This window comes from Mesoplodon mirus (genome assembly GCF_964341445.2).
Source record: "Mesoplodon mirus genome assembly, chromosome: 19".
NCBI lineage: Eukaryota > Metazoa > Chordata > Mammalia > Artiodactyla > Ziphiidae > Mesoplodon > Mesoplodon mirus.
Window position 1 is genome coordinate 56,111,146 of NC_138995.1, and position 15,389 is coordinate 56,126,534.

At 55.1% G+C, this 15,389-nt stretch overlaps 2 protein-coding genes across 16 annotated transcripts; one reads left to right on the top strand and one right to left on the bottom strand.

Annotated features, from left to right (window-relative positions):
- Window positions 1-141: 141 nt before the first annotated feature.
- Window positions 142-14,851, bottom strand: RTN2 (reticulon 2). Of its 3 annotated transcripts, XM_082605680.1 has the most exons (11): window positions 14,761-14,851; window positions 12,297-12,398; window positions 6,667-6,711; window positions 6,069-6,539; window positions 5,703-5,963; window positions 3,041-3,248; window positions 2,531-2,669; window positions 2,315-2,384; window positions 2,142-2,188; window positions 913-971; window positions 142-640 (listed from the first exon to the last, which is right to left on the bottom strand). In XM_082605680.1, exons 2-11 carry the CDS (start codon window positions 12,391-12,393, stop codon window positions 559-561), a joined length of 1,479 nt encoding a protein of 492 aa, XP_082461806.1. In that variant the 5' UTR covers window positions 12,394-12,398; window positions 14,761-14,851; the 3' UTR covers window positions 142-558. The 3 variants fall into 3 exon arrangements, with proteins under 3 accessions (XP_082461806.1, XP_082461805.1, XP_082461807.1); XM_082605679.1 differs by lacking the exon at window positions 14,761-14,851 and having other exon boundaries at window positions 12,297-12,640; XM_082605681.1 differs by lacking the exons at window positions 12,297-12,398; window positions 14,761-14,851 and adding an exon at window positions 8,406-8,601.
- On the top strand, window positions 9,325-13,365 carry PPM1N (protein phosphatase, Mg2+/Mn2+ dependent 1N (putative)). Of its 13 annotated transcripts, none has more exons than XM_082605690.1 (5): window positions 9,325-10,666; window positions 11,270-11,387; window positions 11,466-11,571; window positions 11,661-11,721; window positions 12,998-13,149. In XM_082605690.1, the coding sequence occupies exons 1-5, from the start codon at window positions 9,752-9,754 to the stop codon at window positions 13,031-13,033; spliced, it is 1,236 nt and encodes a 411-aa protein (XP_082461816.1). In that variant the 5' UTR covers window positions 9,325-9,751; the 3' UTR covers window positions 13,034-13,149. The 13 variants fall into 13 exon arrangements, with proteins under 13 accessions (XP_082461816.1, XP_082461818.1, XP_082461817.1 ...); XM_082605692.1 differs by having other exon boundaries at window positions 11,641-11,721; window positions 12,912-13,046; XM_082605687.1 differs by having other exon boundaries at window positions 9,328-10,666; window positions 11,641-11,721; window positions 12,998-13,365.
- Window positions 14,852-15,389: the final 538 nt, after the last annotated feature.

Here is a 15,389-nt window from a genome sequence, read left to right on the forward strand (position 1 = left end):
GATTAGCCAACTCTCAGATGGCAGAGGGGAAGGTTCTTCCTCCGCAGAGATGGGGAAGGTTCCTCCTTGAGTATCACTTACCTGCTTTTCAGTACAGGAAGGTGAAAACTGGAGGGGGCCGGAAGCACAGGAGGCCTTGGGTTTTCCACAGAAGTCTTTATTACAGTGTAAATCCAAGCTCAGGCCTCCCCTGGGCCCCATGCAAAGCCCCAGCGTTGGGGCCAGTGGCATCCAGGAGACACCACCCCCTCACGGCGCCTCCAGCGCTGGGGTCCCGGAAGTGCAGGGCGTGTGCCCTATCTAGGCAACTACAAGTCCCAGCAGGCCCCGCGGCCAAGGTGCCTCGCCTTTCCAAGACTCCTAGAGCAGAGCCTCTTGGGAAATGTAGTCCTGGCCACTCAGGCAATTTGCGCAAACTCCCTGGTGTGAGCGACCCTGACACCCACTGGGAAATGGCTTGGGATGAGGCAGGGAGAGGGTGGGGATGGAAGGGAAATGGAGGAGGGCAGAGGGCTACAGGGGGTGGGGGCAGGCGTCCCGCAGGCAGAGACACCCCTTTCATTCGGCTTTGGCTTTGGATCCGGAGACTGCGGCTGCTGCCGAGGCAAGGGCTCCGGTCCCTGGGAACTTAGCTCGGATCCTGAGGGAGAAACAGGTGGAGTCAAGGGGTGGGGCAAGCGACAGGATAAGTAGTATCTGAGAACTAAAAACTGGACGGAGGAACTGAGTGCCCAAGCCAGCCCCTGCCCTCCACCTACTGGCCTGCGATGGAACTGTCTCTCACCTTTTAAGAAAAGCAGGCACTCAGCTCCAGGAGATTTAGGGACAGGGAATATTGGGGGTGGGGGCGAGGAGGAGCATTCCCAAGTTTTCTCATTCCCCATCCCATCCGTCTCTACCACACGCCCTTACTTAGCTTTGATGTGGCTCAACTGATTGGTCACCAATCCCACATACTGGTCAATCTGGGCCTGGGGAGACAAGAAGGGGTGAAAGGAGAGATTGGAGGGGGTTCTTCTCCCTAATTCATTAAGAAAGCTGCTTCCTCCCCCACCCCCAGATCAGGAGCTGGGAGGAGTGGCCCACCACTCCACCATCAACTCTAAACCTGATAAAATACCTTTGGAAGTCAGAAGTCCAAGGTGAAGTGTCAAGTCAATTGGACCACACTCTGTGTGGGAAGTGATGTCAGGTAGACACACAAGAATTTGCCAGTGGCTTTGCGTCCTGGGAACTACTGTTAATCTTTGAGCGAGTTTTGTGTGTGTGTGTGTGTGTGCTTAGGGGCAGCGTAAGAATAGAGGGTGTTAGCGTTGGTTGTTGAGTCCCTGAGTGGATTGATTTAAATATTAGTTTAATTCAGTGTTAACTGACTTTGTGAGCCTCGGTGATTCCGGCGTGTGAGGGAGTGAGGACTATCTCCCTGGCAGGAACATGCATCGTTTGGCTCTCAGCTGTGCCGGAGAATGTCAGAAATGGAATGTTGGTCCATCTGCCTGTCTCTGGATAGGATATATGTCAGCTGGCCCTGGTTCTGTCAGTGTTCTGGGCTGGGATGGGTGTCAGTCAGACCCAGACTATGTGTAGGGATAGATGGCGTCAGTCTGTCTGTCTGTCTGTCTGCAAATGGAATATGCGTTTGTCAGCCTCTGGTGGTATCAGGGGAGACGGGGTATCGGGGTATCAGGAGAAGGCATTCATCTGTCTGCCTGTTTCTGGCTAGAAGGAGTGTTGTTCAGCCTCGTGCTATGTCAGGGAGAGAAGACACCAGTCAGGCTGCCTCTCTAGAGGTAGGACGTGTCAAGGCAGACCTTGGCTCATTGGTGGGGAGGAGCATCAGTTAGTCTACGTGCCTTGGGTTGGAATGTGTCAGTCAGATCCTGGCTCTGTCACGGGCCACCTATCGAAGTGCCTGTCTCTGGCTGTTGAAACATATTAGGTAGACTCCAGCTGCATGGAGGAGGGGCAGCGGGCAGACCACCTGTGTCTAGCATGTGTCAGTCAGAGCCTGATTCTGTCAGGGTTGGGAACACCAGCTTGTCCTCCTGTCTCTGGCTGGGACATCTGTCATGGACCCTGGCTGTGTGTGTGGGGGGGTTGTTTGGCTGGGGTACTGCCAACTGAGGGCCTGTCGCACTTACCTGGTGTTGCCGGTACAGCAGAGGGACTGTGAATAAACCGATCACTCCTGCGGGCACAGAGATGGGGGTCAGGGCTCTCCAGGGAGATTAACAGCTCCATTCAGAGCCCTGTCCTCCAGCAGACCCCAGCAACCCACCTTCCCGCCCCGCCCCTCACAGCCTTCCCAGCTCACCCAGAATGAGAAGAGTCAAACCATTGAAGATGGCACCCACGAAGGTCAAGATGTAGAAGAGAAGGGCCAGCTGAAGGTGAGGGTCGGGGTCAGCAGAGGCTATGGGGTACACCCTGGGCTGGGAACTTCCCCAGCAATGGCCCGCCTCCCCTCCTCCCCCCAGGGGCAGGGAGTTGAATGTTGGGACCCAGGAGGGATTGGGGGGCTTCGGGGCACCTTGAGGGAATCCACGAAGTCTTCTACCAGAAAGAAATGCCGCAGCTGCATGACCGCAGAGACCACGCAGGAGGCAATCTGTTGGGACATACGTTCTGTCTGCTCCCGAGTCAGGGTCAGGTCCACATCCAGGTAGGCCCTGAGAGAACAGAGGTGTGTGAGGCCACTCAGTGGGTGGATGGGACCCAGGCTGAGGGGCGTGGCTGAGTCAAGGGCAAGAAGTGAGGGTTGGGGAGTAAGGCCAGGTGTAGCATGCTAGGGTGGAGGTCAGGGTCAGGAGACGGGATCAAGGATTAAGGGTAAGAGGTTAGGGTCTGAGGTTACGGCTGGAAGTCAAGGGTCAGAGTCTGGTTTAATGTCAGGGTCAGGTTGGAGTCAGGAACAGGAACAGGATGGGTCAGGGCCAGGGTGAGAAGTCAGTGCCTGATCTGAGGTCAAGGGTCATGACTTAGGGTCACCACTGAGGTCTAGACAGAGGTCAGGGTTGGGGGCCAGGCTGCAGGCTCTCACTGGAAGGGGTTGGCGCCGTCCCCCCGGTGCACGGCCTGCAGCACTTTTCGGTAAACCCTGAGAGAGATGGTGCCGCAGAGCAGCAACAGGGCCACATGGGCCGCCACGGACACGATGCTAAAACGCAGGAGGCTGAGCAGGGAGACCATGAGGCCTGTGAAGACCACTCCTGACGTCCTCGTGTCCTTCCAGTACAGCAGGTCTGCCACTGTGGAGGGAGGGGGCGGCAATCAGACTGGGGTTTGGAGCTGGCCTGGCTGACCTCTTGACCTCCTATTTCCTGTCTCCGGGCTGAAACATCACCTCTTGACACACCTGTCAGAACCTTAACCCAATTTCCAGATTTTTATTTATCTTCTTTTATTCCATGCTTGCCTCCTGGAAAACCCAAGTTAACTGTCTAGCAAGTCCCCTCAAGCTTACTTCTGCCCATAGATAATGTGTGAACACAATTTTGGGTGAGAAATCAATCTTCTGCATCATGCATATCTCACTCTACTTTTCCTCCTAGAATTCCCTCCTAGTCAATGGGAATAGCTATTAATTCATTCTTTTTAAGGGCTACACGATATTCCATGGTGTGGCTACACCATCATTCATTTTATTCAAACATGCAGCTATTGCTGGGTCGTTTATTTTGTTTCCTCCCCCCATCCTCTTCCCTGACGGTACTACAAGCACCAGCCTCCTGCAGATATTCTTACCTCCGGCAGGTTCTATTTCTGAGATAGAATGCCAGGGGTCGAATCGCTGGGTGGACTAAGTATGTATTTTCCAATGTCATAAATATTATCAGATTGCTTACAAGCAAGACTGTAACAATCCTTATTTCTATGAGCAACATGCAAGTGATCTTTTCCCAGAATCCTGCCCAGCAATGGGTGTTATTGTTCTTTTTATTTTTTGCACCCTGACAGGTGTAAAGTCATATCTCCTTGATACCCCTACCAACACAAACATCTAAGTCCTAAATGTATTAATAACATCATCCTCCTTCCTAGGCCCTAACTCAAACTTCTGACCCCTTTCAGAGATCCTAAACTCACCTCCCAAGCCCAGCCTCTGTCCTGATCAGTGACCTTTGGACCCCAACGTTTCATCTCACTCATCTTAACTTTTTTTTTTTTTTTTTTTTTTTTGCGGTATGCGGGCCTCTCACTGTTGTGGCCGCTCCCGTTGCGGAGCACAGGCTCCGGATGCGCAGGCTCAGCGGCCATGGCTCACGGGCCCAGCCGCTCCGCGGCATGTGGGGTCTTCCCGGACCGGGGCACGAACCCGTATCCCCTGCATCGGCAGGCGGACTCTCAACCACTGCGCCACCAGGGAAGCCCTCATCTTAACTTTTAACAGCCGTCCCTATAATCGGCTCTGCTTTGAGCCCTGAACTGAGAGCCCAGTACCCTGCCATCTATTTCCAGACAGTTTCCATCCTCCCACCCTTAACTCCAATCAAACTGACCCATCCCAACCAGTCCCCCTCACAGTCTGACTCTCTTCACTTCTGTATCTTCCCTATGCACATCCTCCCATGTACCTCTAACTAGGGTAGACCTCCCCTCAACCCCTCCCCTGCAGGCTCCCCAAAGCCTGAGCCAGTGGTGGGGGAGGGGCCGGGTCGCCTGAGGCGGGGGCTAAGTTTAGGCACGCTGGGGGGAGGGTGCCTCTCAGGCAGCTGTGCTGGCCTGTCCAGCTACTGAGTGACAGCACCGCCTGGGCCTGAGGCTGGGGGAGGGGACCTCACTGCTCTTGGGCCCCAAAGCTCCGGCTCGAGAGAGAGGGGACCCCATACTCCCTCCTCGCCCTCCCTAGACACCCCCGCAGCCCCCCAGCCCCAGCCTGCCGCTCTGGGGAATCTGGGACCAAGAGGAAACATCCCCCAGATTTGAGGGCGATAAAAGTGAATCTGGGTCCCTTTCCACGGTCCCCCAGCGCCCGCGTCCCAACCCGCCCCGAAAGCCCACCTTTACTCCCCATCTCGGCTCCGAGTGAGAGGCTACAGACACTGCTGCTTCTCAGGGATTTTGCCCACTTCAGTGGAACCCGGAGGGAGGGAGGAAGGGGGCGGGGCCCCTTTGTACCCAGCCAATGACTCTCCATTGCGGTGGGAACAATTCCAAAACGGGGTGGCTCTCTTTGTAAACAGCCAAAAGCAGTGATGTCTATAGCCTACCTATAGGAACCGTTAGTGGAGGCTGAGCATACTTCAAAGTAAGGCGGGGTCTATTTACAATTGGCCAATTCATGTGGTCAGGGAATAGGAGAGTTTTTAAAACGCACAGTTTACCTTTACTTGCCCAGTGGCCACATTCAGAAAAGAGCATTATTTTTTCAGGGATTTGGCCTGTCCAAAATCAGCCTCTAGGGGGAGCACTCCAAAAGAGGGATTACTTTTTAGCAATTAGCCAATCCTAATGCTTCTTCCAACTTCTCAGGTGGGAGGGCTGACTTCTCAAGTGGGAGGGGGAACCATTTAAAAAGAGCCAATAGCAATCTCAGGTAACGGGAAAATTTTTTTAAAGGGTGGAGTTTACAATGTCTTGCCAGTAGCAATACCTCCTCGCTTCTCCATTCTCCTCCGTTCCTTCCCGAGGATGGTCCCTTTAAAAATCAATCCTCCACCCTCGCTGTAGTCCAAAGGAGCACGTTCCCTCATGCACTTTACCTAGAAAGTGTGGTTCCAATGTGAATTCTGATTGGTCCGTGCTATCGAGGCACTGCCCCGTGATTGGCTCCCGCTCCAGCCGCCCCCACGGCTCTTCCTCCTCCTTCTTGTCCAGCGAGGGCTCATCTGGCCACGAGTTCGAATCCCGAGATCGAAGTGGAGATGGGGTACGGGCCTGAGGGATCCCAGAGCCAGGGCTGGGCTGTGGAGTCAAGACTTCGGGCGGCGAGGACTGAGCGAGTCCGAGTTGTAGGTCCAGTTCTGGTGCGTTAGAGAGAGAAGGCTGTGAGCTTTCACCATGGAGGTGCCCTAAGGAGAGACCACCCACCCCTGGTGGCTTTGGTCCCAGCACCTGGGACATCTCACCTTTCCCAGCCTCTCCAACCTCTGATCCATCGGGATCTTGGTCATCCAGCGGGGTGGAGCTACTGGTGGCAGAGTCCTCCCCGGACCCTGCTCCCTGGGCCGCCCAGCCCAGTTGGTCCAGTTGGAGCCCTAGGTCCTCCAGGGGGCGCTCAGCTGGAGGGGCAGAATCGGGGTGACCACGGCGCCCGGGCTCCGGGGATTGGCTTAGGCTGGGGATGCTCTCCAAGCTGTCGCCCAGGCCAGGTTGTGGGGGCGGCTCTCGCGGCTCCGAGACTGAGCGGCCCTGGGGCCGTGGGCGGCGAGCAGCTGAATCCCTGCGGGCCCCAGAGCCCAGCACGCCATCGAAGGCGATGTAGGAGAAGGTCAGCTCCCGGGGAGTGCCCCAGTCCTGCGATGTGGTCTCCTCCTCGTCTTCCTCTGAGAATTCCCGGGCTGTATGCAGCTCCCGAAAATCCGAGTCGTCGTTCCCTCCTGCCATGAGCAAAGGAGGGCATGAACTCCTCTGACCAAGACCCTACCTAGCCCGCTCCCCTTAACCCCTTTACCCAGCTGTGAGCCCCCTTCAAGTCCCACTCTCACACCCTCCCTCTCTGCTTACCTTCTGTGGAGTCAGGGGTAGAGGAAGCTGTAGACGGAGCTTCTTCTGCAAGAGGGAAAGAACCAAAGACTCTTAGAAGCTTAGATTGCCCGAGTTACAGAAGTAGTGTGCTAGTCCTGGAAACCTGTCTGAATGAAGGAATCTTAGAGTTTTAATTACAGGACCTCTAGAAGATTCTGTATACAGAAAAACTGTATACAGTACAGTTTACTGTATACAGTAAAACCTTAGTATCCCTGCTGTCTGAAGCTCAGTCTTAGAAGTTCAAATCCATGAATCTCGATCTTAGTGTCTTTAAATTAGGGATTTTAGGAGGCTTCAATTAATTAATTCTTTCAACAACCATTAATTGTTTAATACACGCCAGGCACTGTTTTAGATCCTGAGGATACAAATGTGAACAAAACAGACAAAATCCCTAGTCTCATAGAGCTTACACTCTATAGGGGAGATAGACAGTAACAATTAAACTTATGATGTTGGGTGCTAAGTGTGTGGAGAAAAATTAAGGTAAGGGAAAAGAAAGTAAGGGGATGCTATTTCAGACAGGTTGGTGAGGAAGACTTCCCGGATGACATTTGAACAGAAACCTGAATGATGTGAGGAAACCATGCGGATATCTAGGGAAGAGTCTTCCAGGCAGAGGGAAAAGCCAGTGCAAAGGCCCTGAGGCAAGCACTAAGCTTTGCATATCTGAGGAACTGAGAAGTGTGCAGATGTGACTGGAACAGGGTGACTGATGGGGAGATGGAAGGGAGATGAGGGCAGAGAGGAAAGGCGGGGTGGGGTGGGGGTGGGGAGATCACGTAGGGCCTTCCTTTGTAAGCCCAGGTAAGGACAAGATCTTAGAATGTTGGGATGATACTCTAACATGTTGAAATAACAAATTCTCAGAATTTTGGCATGTCGACTCCCAAGACATGCAAGTGGCTAGGTCGGCGTTGCAATCCCCAGCTGTCAGAACCATAGGGGTGTGAGACAGAGCATGTTAGACAAGGACTGTTAGAGCCCTGGGCTCAGAAACCATAAGGCTCAGGCAGGGCGTTTTCAATTATGGAATTCAGCCTCTCAGAGTTTGCTTGGGGCTTTGCCTACAGGAGATGCTCAATACGGTTTGGAGATTGAAATCAGATGCCCCCCCCCGCCCCCACCTTGTTTCTTCAGCTAGGGAATAGGAGGCCAGGAATCAGAGACCCGGAGTGGTAAAACCTAAGGACCCAGGAGTCCTAGTCCCAACCCAGGGATGGCTGTATCCCGGGGACAGGGGATTGTACAATTCGGGCGAGGTCGGGGCTGCCTCTGAGTCTGGGGAGAAAACGGAGGTGGGATGCGAAGATGGGTGATGCGGGGGAAGGGGGGAGTCAGACCCCTCTTCTCCATCGTGGTTCTACCCCTCTATTCAAATCCCCTCACCGCTGGCTGTGGCCAGCACCAGGGCGAGGGGACAGCTCCCGGAGAGCTTCCTCATCCCCGGGCGGAGCCCCGCGGCACATTCAAGGGCCCAGAGCGCCCCCCGTCGGCTATCTCAGTGCCCCCAGCCTCTGCCCAGTCTCACTCAGGTTGTCCGGGTCAAGTCGCCCCCATCGCCGCTAGAACACGGGGGGAAGGGAGAGCTTCCTTTGTCTCCTTCGCCTCCTCCCCATCTCGGCTCTCCCGCGGCCCAGGTCGGAGGGGAAACCGGGGAGGAGCCCACCCGAGCCTCTGGGCCCCACACCAGGCCTGAGCCTCCCCCTACTCACTGCAGTGGGCGAAGACCGGCAGGACCTGCCCCATGGCCCCCCTCGGGCCTGCATCGGGACCCCCGCCCACTCCGGCCACGCCGCCCTGGGCCTGGGGCCGCGAGCGCTCATCTCCGCCGCGCCCAGGACGCCGCCGCCGCCATCCTCGCTGCCCCCTCCTCCCGGGCCGCTCCAGCAGGCGCCGCCGCCGCCGCCGCCGCCGCCGCCGCCCTCGGTTCGGCTCAGCGGGGGCGGGCGGGGCCGCTGTGGGGCGACTGCAGCGCGGGGGCCAGGGGCGGGGCCAGAGAACGGGGGGCGGAACCTGAGGGAGGGCGAGGGGGAGGGGAAACACCCGGGAGGATGGAGGTAGGGCGTGGCCTTCCTAATAGAGGGGCGGAGCTAGGACCGTAGGCTACCAGTCGAGAAGGCCTGGAAGGCGGTCTGAAGGGCGGGGTCTAGACAGAAGGGCCTTTAGGGGGAGAGAAGCGGGACCGAGGGTATCGTGAGGGGCTCCGGGAAATGATGAAGGATCCTAGGCGGAGAGGATGGGGGCGTGGATCTCAGAGTGGGTTGGGGTGGAGCTAGAGGTGGCATTGAGGGGAGGGTATAAAGATTTTACCACTGAGAGGTAGAGGTATAAGTCTAGATTCTCAATGGGAGTGGGAAAGGGGGCGGGAAGAAACTACTCGGAAAGTTTTGAGACAAGGGGAGGAGCTCAGACTTGGGGAGGTTTAAGCCAATTTAGAATTGTTCAGAGTTGGGCGGGGTCAGTCCGAGACTGAGGAGCTAGAGGCGTGGCCTAGAGGGAATAGGGCAGAACAATCAAGGGTGGTGGTGCTGCCCAGAAGGTGAGCTGAACCTGGAGTGAGGCGAGACGGAGAGGGGAGGAGTCGAAGTAAAAAAAATTAAGCATTTAAAGCTTTTGAAACCCGGATGGGACCACTGATGCGCGCAGAGGTTGAACAGAGTCGGGCTGGGGAGCCGAAGCCCAGTGTTGTGTTGAGAGTACGGATTCTAGAGATTGATGCCTGTAACACTGTTTACTTCTGTGACTCAGTTTCCTCTTCGGTAAATTGGAGATGATGATGTATAACAGTGTGTAGCTCATAGTAAATGCTAGTTTGGTGCTATTATCTTTTTTCCCTGACCCAGACCCCAAACCTCACTTTGAAGGTGCGGAAGAGAGGAGAACGAAGAGTTCAATCCCTTCCAGTGACTCGACTTGAGTGCAAGTCAAGGGCATAGGAAGGAGATTTAGGTGGTTTAAAATTTCACAGTGCAGAGGATTAGTGGAGGTGACGGGGGTGGGGTGGCGGGGCTGTTAGCAGGTGCAGAGGGTGGAGCTTTCCTGATCCCCAGGCTGAAGGATGGCGGCTCTTGCCCGCCTGCTGGAACGTCTCCTCTGGCCAGCTCGCAAGCAAGAGGGGGTGGAGGAGGCAGAGGAGAGGCGCAGCTCTCCCGACGGGCCTCAGTCCCTCCTGGACGCGCCGCGATGCGCCCAGCGGCCGCACGGGGGTGCGGCGGCGTCTTGGGGCTTGAGCTTCGGGGCGAGCGCAGTGCAAGGGTGGCGCGCACACATGGAGGACGCGCATTGCGCTTGGCTTGAGCTACCCGGGCTGGGCCCGGGCTGGGCTTTCTTCGCGGTCCTCGACGGCCACGGTGGGACGAGAGCCGCCCTCTTCGGTGCGCGCCACCTGCCGGGCTACGTGCTCGAGGCGCTGGGCCCAGCGCCCCGCGAGCCCGAGGGCGTGTGCGAAGCATTGCGCCGCGCCTTTCTGAGCGCAGACGCACGCCTGCGCGCGCTCTGGCCCCGCGGCGAGCCGGGAGGCTCCACCGCCTTGGTGTTGCTGGTTTCCCCGCACTTTCTGTACCTGGCGCACTGCGGTGACTCCCGCGCGGTGCTGAGTCGCGCCGGCGCCGTGGCCTTCACCACCGAAGACCATCGGCCCCTCCGTCCCCGGGAACGCGAGCGTATCTATGACGCGGGCGGCACCATCAGCCGCCGGCGCCTCGAGGGCTCTCTGGCAGTGTCCCGAGCACTGGGAGACTTTGCCTACAAAGAGGCTCCGGGAAGGCCCCCTGAACTGCAGCTTGTTTCCGCGGAGCCTGAAGTGACCGCCCTGGCACGCCGAGCAGAGGACGAATTCATGCTCCTGGCCTCTGATGGCGTGTGGGACGCGATGTCTGGCTCTGCCCTGGCGGAACTGGTGGCTTCTCGCCTCTGCTTGGGCTTGGCCCCAGAGCTTCTCTGCGCGCAGCTGTTGGACACGTGTCTTTGCAAGGTCCTGGGGGCGGGGCTTGAGATCTTAGAGGGAAGAACCTAAGGGATTTAGGGGGGAGGAGCTTTGATGCAGGGGCGAGAGTAATACTAGAAAAGGAGAGGTGGGACTCCAAATAGGGGACGGGGCCTGCTGGAACGGGGCAGGGCCAAAATGTGCAGGGAGCGGAGACTGAGGGAAGCCTTGAGACAAGGCGGAAGAGTTGTAGTTCTCGATAGATAAGTGGGAGGGATTTACGAGAAAGGGCGTGGTCTTTTGGAATGGGACAGCCCTTAGACCTAAAGATGGGTCCTGAGGTGTGACTAGTGGCAGAAGGAAGAACAGCTCAACAGCAGAGTGGGAGGAGCTTTGGAAAAGGGGAGTGGCTCTGTTTAATTGGGTGGTGCTAGGACAGTGAGAGGGCATGGTCTAAGGAATTGGTCCTTGTGAGAGGCCTGGTTTAGACTGGCAGAAGGGTGGGACTTTAGAGATATGGGCATAACCAGATTGAGAAGGGGGCACTAGAGCAAGGGGAGTGTTGGGAAACTCCGTTTCCTAGGGCATGGAGCCCTGTGCTGGGGCATTCAACCGTGGTCCACCAGGCTCTCTTTTCTCTGCCTTCTCCAGGGCAGCCTGGACAACATGACCTGCATCCTGGTCTGCTTCCCGGGGGCCCCCAGGCCTTGTGAGGAGGCCATCAGGAAGGAGCTAGTGCTGGACGCAGCCCTGGGACGCAGGGTCGCAGGTGAGCAGGCGCCAGGAGCCCGGCGGAAAGGGTGGTCAGCAAGCAGGGTAACTCCCACAATCCCTGCCTCCTTCTCAGAGCTGTGTGCCTTTGGCCAGGAGCCCCCCAGCTTGAACACAGTTTTCAGGACTCTGGCCTCTGAGGACATCCCGGATTTACCTCCTGGGGGAGGGCTCCACTGCAAGTGAGTTGGGGTGGGGTGGGGTGGGGTGGAATGGGAGGGCCGGTGGGAGGAGGAGGGTCCCCTCCTGAGGGCCTTCCTTTGTTCTCCAGGGCCACAGTCATCGCTGACGCTTACTCTCAGGTCTGCCAGGCCTCAGGAGGGCGCTGGGTGGTAAGGACCCTGTGTTCTTGAATGTTTCTCTTAGAAGCATGTAATTCAGCCCCCCCTCCCCCCCATGCCACCTCTTTAAGTGATGGGGAAATTGAGGCCAGAGGGGACAGAGACTTACCTGATATAGTAATAAACTCTCACACCTGGTCCTGAAGAATTGTGCTAGGCATGATGGTTGGTGGGGGAGGGGAGCGGGTGGTGGTGATGCAGAAGCAGAGGAAAAGAGACTGTGCTTCTCCTCCAAGAAATGTGCCCCCTACATTGCTCTGTGAAGCCCCACCATCCCAAGCACCACCCCCTCCATCCAGAAGTAAGGCAGAAAAATTCAAGGAATGTTGATGACCAATACCAAGGGCTGACTGCACTGCAGAGACCACCAGGACATCTCTGGAGGGTGGTCCAGGTCTTAGAGGAGAGAGGTTGTGAATTGGGCCCAGATAGCCTATTTAGAGATGTCCAAGGAGGTGGTGAGTGGAGCCACATAAACTAAGGTATGGGGTGGGGGACTGGAAGGAAATGTGAGGGAGGAAACCAGTAAGGCCTTTGCAGGGCAGAGAACGGAGTTGGGTTATTACCAGTCGGGGCCCGGTGGGGGGGAGTTGATGGTTTCTCAGCAGCAGAAAGGAGGTCTTTGTCAGGATTCTTTTGAGTTGTAAGTGACAGAAACCCCATTCAACCTGGGAAGACAAACCAGGGAGTTTACTGGGCCATGTAATTGAAGAGTACAGGGACTTAAGGCATGACTGCATCCAGTTGTCAGATGATGTCATCAGGAACTGTCTTAGTTTTCCTTTCTCTGAGTTGGCTTCATTCCCAGGCAGGGTCTCCACATGAGGTAGCAGAGAGTTGCTACTCCATGCTCACATCCCAGAAGCCTAACATCCCCAGTGGGGAGAGCATGCCAGTTTCCCAGTAGTTGGAGCCGTGCTTCCAGAGCTGGTTCTCATTGGCCACACTGGGTCATGTGCCTGACCAGCCTCTGTGTCTCTGATTGGCCAGGCTGGGGTCACAGGCCCATCCTCTAGCGCTTGGCCTTGGGGTCCACTCCACCCAAAACTGAGGAAATGAGAGATAGGGAATGCTGGTTCCTCAAAGGAAAAACAGGAGCGGTGCTTCCAGAATACAGGGGAGTAAATGCTGAGGGGCAAGAAGGGGTTCCGCTTCACCATCTTCCACATTTTGTGTTACAGATGGGGCAGAATGGGGCTGAGAAGCCCACTGGCACCCATTCAAGCTCTGCCTTGGACTTGGAGGCCTGACAGCTGTCATCCTTTAGGGACCCTCTGCCCAGCTGGGGCCTCAATGGAATTAAGGAAGAAAACTCCCCTTCCCCAGCTATGCAGACCAGTGGAAGGAAGAGAAACCAATGGAGGAACACCAGAATGTTTACTTCCCTTTCTCCTACTTCCCTCTCATAAGACAGAAAGTCTTATGAGAGGGGAAATTCCGCCCACCAGCTAGACCCCCCCAAAAAAACCCAAACCTCAAAACCCCAAGATCAAATGTCTTTGAAATATTTAGAGCTGAATGGACCCTGAAAATCACCCAGTTCAATAACCTTCTCTTCCCTTCCTATTTTCCATCTGTTTGGCGGGGAGGTAGGGGAAAGTTTTTATCATTAAGTTTTAATTACATAATTCAAAATACATTTTTCTTGTGGAAAAAACCCCGCACGCATTATTTGCCCAGTCATTTGGCAAATACGTATGGGGCACCTGCTATGTGCAAGGCCCTGCTCAGGCCATCAACCTGGCAGACCCACTGAGGTTCCTGCCCCCGGAACCTCCTAGTGTGTGGGGTGGAGTGGCGGGGGGACAGCAAACAAGGGAACCCATAAATAAGGTCATCTCAGGCACTGAGAAGTGTCTCAAGGAAAATGAAACTGGGGGACGTGATAAGAAAATGTCTTAGGGGAGCTATGCTGGTTTTTTTACATTGTTATTTTTTGAATGGGTGGTAATTTCACTTGGTTTGAAATTCAAAGGGCACAAAACGGTATACAATGAAGTCTCTCTCCATCCCTCACCCACTGCCACTCCATTTTCCACCTGGGGATGGTTGCTTTAGACGGGGGTCAGTGAAGACCTCTGAGGAGGGGACAACTGAGCAGGAACCTAACAGAGAACTCGCCAGCCATGCAAAAACCCCAGGGAAGAGGGTCCCAAGGCAGAGGAAACAGCCAGTGTGAAAGCCTAGGGGCAGGATTGAACTCGGCATTTTCAAGATGAGGCTTGAGATTATGACCATCATACTCTCCACGATCCCATTCTGTGTCCTACTGGTAACGCCTGCAGTGAGTTTGGAGTGGATTTTTCAAGACCTTTTATTGGGCATGTACACACATGTATATGGTACCTTAGGTGTCTCCTTGATTTTTTTCATACCCTGTGTATCATTTGGCAATTTGTTTCCTTTGACTCAATAATGTGTTGGAAACTTCTTTCATGCCACTTACACACCTCACTCTTTTTAGCTGCTACTCAGCACTTCAGACAAGAGATGTGCAATGGTTTCACCATCTGTCATCCTCTTGACGGGTATTTAGGTTGTTTCCAATTTCTTGCCGTTACGTCACTGCTGCCGTAAAGATCCTTGATCAGGCTCCTGTGTACATATGCAAGAGTTTCTCTAGTGCAGGGGTCTTGCTACCTGTTTTGTACAGCACTTGAGCTAAGAATGGTTTTTACATTTTTAAAGCGTTGTAAAAAAATATGCAAAAGAGGCCCTATGTTTAATATGCCTAAAATATTTACTATTTGGACATTTATAGAAAAAGTTTGCTGACTATAGTGCAGGTGACACACAGAAGCACCACCCCTCCCATTTCACAGATGGGAAAGCTGAGACCCAGAGAGGAGAAAGGACTTGCCCATGGTCACAAAGAACTGGGGTTTTCATGCAGTTGGATAAATGTAAATGTGTGTTGAGCTGCTGTTCTGGGCCTGGCTGGGTTAGTAAGGCCCAGAAATTGATTAAGTCTACTTCTGCCCCCAAAGAACTCAGTCTGAGGAGACACACAGAGAAACAATTATAACCTACCATAGATCAGGGTTCAAGGTCTCCCAGAGTTGGGTGGAGAAGGGGAGAGGATTACTCCATTCTTCAGAGAAGAATTAATGTCAGAGCATGGCCTAGAAGAATGAGGTGAAGGAGATCAGGACGGCACCCAGCAGCGGATTCCTCTTGGAAAAAAAAAGGCTGGGAATCTTGGTTCCCTCACCTAGTCAGCTGGGCCCCAAGAGTTGTTTTGTTTTACACTCATAACTTGCACCACTGGAGTCCTGGTGGCTCAGGCAAGAGGGCTATAGCCCAGATTTACTTCCTGCCTCCAGGCCTCAATTCATCCATTTCTAAATGTCGAACTGACTGCCCAGGTTCCTGCCCCAGCCTAAGGCACCTGACCCAGGCCAGGTGGCGCTCTACGAGAGGGGCGTGATCATATTGGTGACGTCGCGTAGGGCGGAGTCTGCAGGACCAGTGGCGGAAGCCTGGGAGGGTGTTGGGACTCAGCCCGAATCTGGCGCGTGGGGGGAGGGGGCTCCCGGGAGCCGGCATAGGTCCCCCACCTCCGTTCCCTCGGATTGCTGGATGATCCCACCATCCTCCGCAGACGAAACTGAGTCACGGCGGGGCGTGCGTGGAGAGGGGACAAGGGGCCTTATTCACAC

What these genes read in the sequence shown, in the direction of transcription:
- PPM1N (XM_082605682.1), top strand. Translation starts at nt 9,752, where the DNA reads ATGGCGGCTCTTGCCCGCCTGCTGGAACGTCTCCTCTGGCCAGCTCGC. An exon ending in TGGACACGTGTCTTTGCAAG is followed by an intron (nt 10,667 to 11,269) that starts GTCCTGGGGGCG and finishes TGCCTTCTCCAG; the next exon opens with GGCAGCCTGGACAACATGAC. An exon ending in GGGGGAGGGCTCCACTGCAA is followed by an intron (nt 11,572 to 12,911) that starts GTGAGTTGGGGT and finishes TTTGTGTTACAG; the next exon opens with ATGGGGCAGAATGGGGCTGA.
- RTN2 (XM_082605680.1), bottom strand. Translation starts at nt 12,393, where the DNA reads ATGGGGTTTCTGTCACTTACAACTCAAAAGAATCCTGACAAAGACCTC. An exon ending in CCCCCACCGGGCCCCGACTG is followed by an intron (nt 6,712 to 12,296) that starts GTAATAACCCAA and finishes TCCCTCTTGCAG; the next exon opens with AAGAAGCTCCGTCTACAGCT. An exon ending in TGCTGTACCGGCAACACCAG is followed by an intron (nt 972 to 2,141) that starts GTAAGTGCGACA and finishes TTGTCTCCCCAG; the next exon opens with GCCCAGATTGACCAGTATGT.